Below are 6,000 nucleotides of genomic sequence, written 5' to 3'. Positions count from 1 at the left end.
GTGCACAGGGCTTGCAGTGCCACTCACTTCATTTTGGCCCCCACAGGCCCTCTGTCAAAACAGATGGCTGGTGTGGCCAAACCTAAGTGGGCAGTGGGGCACCTAGTGCTGCTTTTCCATGCCACTACCAGTGGTATGCCTTCTGTGTACAGCTCTGGGCGCCATTGGGTTTGCACTTGCTTTCCCTGTGACCCACAAGTATGCTTCTTCTCTTCAATTTCAACAGTCAATCAGGGTCTAAGGTCCCATGTCCACCCTTGGATTCAGATCCTTCTGTTTGAATCACTGACAAGACTAAAATCATGCAAACATCAAAATATGTGATAGTTTGATTCAGATAAATGTCCAAAAGTTTGGAAGCGTCTCTGAAGTTTGTCCACTTTTTCTGAGGCCTACGGTTCCTTCTTCTGATGTTGCAATGTATTCCCAGCTTGATTCTTCCATTAGGCCAACCAAGTAGGCACTAGCTTCTGTTTCTTCATTGTTGCCCCACTGCACTCCTTCTCTATCTTTCCTCGCCTCCTTGCTAACAAGGAGAGGTACACTTTAGACGTTGCAGAAAGAACAAACTCTACTGTGTAGTCACCTCACTTCTTGTGGGGACAAATGAGACACTTCAAAGAAAGTTGTATTCCTCAATATAATTTGTCAAAAATTTTCACTTAAAATACTTGCAATTTTTCAACCAACTCTACACCTGGCCAATGTGTCATTTTTAGAATAGCGGTTGGGGTGGTTTAACTTAGATAACTCCAAGCAGGGGGAGGGATAGCTCAGTGGTTTGAACATTGGCTTGCTTAAACCCAGAGTTGTGAGTTCAATCCTTGAGGGGGCCCCTTAGGGATCTGGGGCAAAACCAGTACTTGGTCTTGTTAGTGAAGGCAGCAGGCTGGACTCAATGACCTTTCAGGGTCTCTTCCAGTTTCATGAGATAGGTATATCTCCATACGTTTTTCTATTAAGTAATCTCTTGGCATGATTTCACCAACACATGGGTATAAAGGCCCAAACCCAGATCCACAGCCCCTTTTGTGCAGTGTTACATTTTCAGCCTATGCCACCCCTTCTACATCTCCAGAGATAAGAGGGATTTAAGATGCATTTGCACTAAAAAATGAAATGCAACAAAGCCTGTAAGTTCTACCTTCTGGGTTCTTCCAACCCTAAGCCCTGACCCTGCAACCATAGCTGTGTATAACAATCCCTCCAACCACGTGGAGTCCCACTGAAGGCCCATCTATGCATAGGTGCAAGGTCTTTTGGTGTTTAATATACTAATGCTACTTTTACACCATGGATGTATATGACCTGAGGATAAAAATATTCTGCATTAAATCCTGACATAGTGCATCATTTTCTGGTAAAACAAGCCACACAGTCTGGTGACAAAGGACAAGCATTCCCACATGTGATATAGGGAAAATTCAATTTTCAGTTCTCTGCTGAATGATATAAAGCATGAAATGCAGTCATTTACACTGAAAATGATTCTTGTAAATTGATAACCACCATATTTTTCAGATTCATAAAATACAGTATAGAATGAGTGTAAAATTTGAAATGTAGTAGATAGTGGTTATTACTTGAGGCATCCTCGGTCTCTGCTATAAAAAAGTCAACATCATTTCTGTTGTCTGTCATTACAACAGATTGCCTTTGATTTCTACAACAGGTAATTCTCTTTCTGTTTATCTGAGGGAAGCATAGATACATTTTTCTACCTTTTGATTGTTCACTTTGCCATTTAAATTATATCAGATGAGGTCTGGTGACGATCCTTGCATCAAAAGCTTATTATTGGACTCTCAGGGTATGTCTACACTGCAATTAAAAACCTGCAACTGGCCCATGCCTGCTAACTTGGGCTGTTGGGTCTCAGGATAAGGAGCTGCTTAATTGCAATGTAGTTGTTCAGGCTCAGGCTGCAGCCCAGGTTCTGTGTCCATCCCACGTTTATGGGTCCTAGAGCCCAGGCTCCAGCCTGAGCCTGAATGTCTACACTGAATTAAACAGCCCAAGTGCTGTGAGCACGAGTCAGCTGGCACAGGCCAGCCGCGGGTGTCTAATTGCAGTGTAGATGTACCCTCGGTGAGTAGGAAGTTCTTTTCCTCTTAGGCGATTTTTGAACATGATGCTACGACAAAAGCTAGAGAACTTGGACATATAACAAGTTGAATATCCCCAACCAAGAACAAAATCAATTACAAATAAATATAGACTTTTTCTTATACACCCTTGTAATCATATAGAAACATATTTATTAGAAATGGATCTGAGCTGCAAAGTTCAGATCCATGTCCAGACATGGGTGTTTGGCTTAGTTCCATCTTTAATATTTATTTGATAACTTTATTTAAATTTATTTGATAATATTGATTTGATATTTTTCTCTATATAACAATAGACAAAAAACTTTGTTGTGAAGTAGTGAGGATTGCTACAGACACAGTATCTGATACAAACCCACAAATGCAAGGAAATGAAAAGTTAAGCCACCTAACAGTACATACTTCTGATTCTCCACCCACATGCACACACCTTACCATCACCAAAACCATCATACATCACAGACCAATCACTGCAGCTTTAACTCTGCACCCCTTTCACCTGTCTGCACATAACCCGTTTATAATTTTCAGAAAGGATTGTGTGCAGAAGATCAGTGATGGAAGGTGGGCAACTCCCATCAATCTTTCTGGTGTACACCCAGCCCAGTCAATCAGGATTGTGTGCAGGTGCTCACTATCAATCAGGTTTGGGTACACAGTAATTAGCCTTTCCGTTACCACCAGAAAATGGCTAAAAATTAGCCTAAATCCAACACTGCATTTTTATAGCTATTACCCATTTCACCAGATCTACTCAAGAATCATCTCTCTGCCAAGTTTTGTTTGACAGAATCTTTTAAAAGATTTATTGGTCAACAAGGAACAGGGATTCCTATTGACAGTTTTCAGCCACAGCCTACATTCAAAGACTTTCCTATTAACAATTTATGAAGAGAAACCAACCAAAAGCTACAGAGAAAATTCAGAGAGCTTAAAAAACAACTCTGTGGGAAATTTCCTACTAATTGGCCACCTGCTTATAGAGAAAAACAATTTATGCCCATTTTTAAGATCATTGTGGAACACTGCTTTACCTATGGAGTCTCTACTCAGCACCTCCGTAATGCCCAGCGGAGGCATAAATAAATGCAAATTCCATCATGTTTCCCATGAGCATGGGAACCTGATTATAACAGCTTAAGTGCCAAGAGAAAAAGCTTAGTTAATAGGTTCTTGGTTTGCTTTGCCTTCCAATTCATGACACAGGTCTTTTTGACATGTTTCTGTTCCTACCAGGGAAGCAAAGAAAAGTTGAAATATTCACATCATCCAGCTCAGCAAGAGATTAGATATGCATGGTCTCTGAGCCGGAACAGGGTCTGAAGAAAGAAAGAGCTTGAGGGAGCACAGCTACCTATCCTCTTCTCAAAGCAAAAGAAAAAAGTTCCCTCACTTCCTTCTCTAGCCAGGTGAGGACTGCAGACAATGGAATCTAAAATGGGAACAGGAGGAGCTGCTGTTTGACTCAGTAGTTTCTGGAGCTTTCGACCTCCCTGAGAGTGGGTGCAGCAGGAACAGAATTTGATGCAAGAAGATCCACATCTTCTAAAGGACCATGTCTCACAACTGGATCCCATCATCAGCAGATAAGTAATAGATTATTCATGTATTTTGGATAATAGCTCTCTTTCAGAAATCTTAAAATATTCAAAATCCTAAGAAATTGCAGTGGGTATTTCAAAATTTTCCATGGAAGATTCCTATCAGCATCATCCTTCCAAGCTCTCTTTTCATTTGTTTTAATATCAGTACAGATTCTACATCCTAGTCAAGTCTAAATGGTGGCTTTTCTAGAAATAGGGATGGGAATGATACAAAGGTTAACACATTGCACTGATTTTTTTTATCTATTCCAGAAGAGATTTCTGGAGAGGAAATGTTCTGACCCTAAAACTTCTAACACTATATTTGTGATTTGTCATATGGGAATCCCTGATAATAAGAAATGTGATTTTATCTGCTGCAAGACATTTCTTGTTTGTTAATTTTAAAACTGGGATTTGTCCTGATTATTTTACATTTTTAATAAAGACACCACAGCTTTTCCAGTATGGGATGCAGGATCATCACAATGTTGTATCCAGCAAAGTTTAGAGTGTGTATGGGCTCAAGACATTTGTTTTGCATAATCCTGGAGAAGCAAAGATATTTGTGCAAGAAAGAAAATCAGCGGTCTCAGAAATTGTTTCACAGTCATTGTCTGGAGATTCAGTCTTGGACACAGATTGGTGTGTGTGTTGTGATAGGGTATATAAACCTTACATTGGACAGGGCTATGGAGCTGCTTTGGGCTCAGGTAGCCCCGCCCTGCCACAGCTGCAAGTTGTGCACAGGCTGGAGGAGGAGCTTAAAAGGGGAGCAGCTGAGTAGAGCAGGAAAGAGAACAGACCTTCAGCCCCTGAGGAAAGGAATGACTGAAGGTAGCAACTTCCCAGATGGCTGCTTCCTGATGGCCCTCCCTTGAGAGAAGGGAGGCCAGATTCTGATGCACCTTGAGAAAGAATCATTCCCTTCTTTTTCCTATTAGCTCAGTTTATTTGCATTAATTCCCTTTGCTTTTTATTCATGGACTATCTTGGAAGGGGAGAAACTTTAAAGCCATCTGGCCGGTGGGCCAAGTTGCAGGAACAAACAGACCACTGTAGAAGTGTCCCCTCCACTGGCAGAAGTTACTTGACAGGAAGAGAGCTGTTGTGCCATGTTTGACCATAAGGAGGCACTAGAAGTGAGTAAAACTCCTTCACGCTGTGTGTGTGTGTGTGCGCATGCGCACAGGTGTGCATTATTTGCTACTTTCATATTCTATTCCGAGACCAAAACTTTGGTTTTATTATTTTGATCAAGAGAGAACTATAGTCACTGATTCTGTACCTGCATCCATATGAGGTCCCCTTGTGTCCCCCTGATGCCCCACTGACACAGAATCTAGCCATATGGATCCAATTGAAGGATCTGGATCTTAAATATAAATAATAATTGTCTGTATCTTCCTAGGTTTCTTTGATTTGGGGATTTGTACAGATTTTGTGTGTTTTTTTTTTTTTTTTTTTTTTTTTTTTTTTAAATACTGTGCATAGCAACTGCAGCATCTAATACCCTATTGGTCTCATCATAGATCTGTGGCAGACTGGACCTTCAAAGGAAGCACAGAGCTGCCAGCTGCTCTATATGGCGCTGACTTGTGGGACCAGTACTGTGCAGTGGAAATTTTATTTGAAATTACATGAAAGATCCTTCCTTGAAATAGCTTTTAGTATTATTCTTCCTTGGGACATTATGTATTAGATGGTGACTAATGGAACAACCACTCTCTTCACTTACTTTGTTCAAATATGGTGCAAAAGGACTCCATGCAAGAGCACTAATGAGTAGTGTTTATAATATAGCTGAGTGAATGAGTTGCAACTATTAACTGATTCAGTGAATTCACACTCTTTCTGCTCATGGAATATTTGCAAGCAGATTGCAGTTCCCTCAAATTTATTTGTTACAATTAAATAACTTTTGTTTAAACTTGTTTTTACCTTTAGGGACTGATCACAAACTGTTCTTGTAGCATATTTGTTATTCATATTGAAGTGCTGTTAATTAATTTGGTCAGATAAATCACATGGTATGGGCTTTATTTCCTGTCTGGTAAGTATTCAAGCAGTTCCAGAGGCGCTGGAACAGTTTTTATAGTGGGGGTGCTGAGAGCCATTGAACCAAACTGTAAACCCTGTATATAATGGTAACCACTTCAAGTGAGGGAGTGCAGCAGCACCCCCAGCACCCATTGTTCCAGCACCTGGTGCAAATATTCTGAAAGCAAATTCTACATTTGCATGTGTGATTGTACTAACACACGAAATTCACATTCCACAAACATTTTTGAAAGTAAAATTCATTCTTG

At 40.5% G+C, this 6,000-nt stretch overlaps 1 protein-coding gene across 1 annotated transcript in view; it reads left to right on the top strand.

The window, feature by feature from the left end:
* Positions 1-4,494: 4,494 nt before the first annotated feature.
* Positions 4,495-6,000, top strand: part of MMP16 (matrix metallopeptidase 16) — a 309,944-nt gene continuing 308,438 nt past the window's right edge. Inside the window, exon 1 of the mRNA XM_065585863.1 lies at positions 4,495-4,833. Coding sequence (XP_065441935.1) covers positions 4,807-4,833 — 27 coding nt within the window. The 5' untranslated portion in view covers positions 4,495-4,806. The remainder of the gene's footprint in view (positions 4,834-6,000) is intronic.

Source organism: Chrysemys picta, chromosome 2, assembly GCF_011386835.1.
Source record: "Chrysemys picta bellii isolate R12L10 chromosome 2, ASM1138683v2, whole genome shotgun sequence".
NCBI classification, from domain to species: domain Eukaryota; kingdom Metazoa; phylum Chordata; order Testudines; family Emydidae; genus Chrysemys; species Chrysemys picta.
Note: the sequence above shows the minus strand (reverse complement) of the source record. Positions and strands in the feature narration are given on the sequence as shown.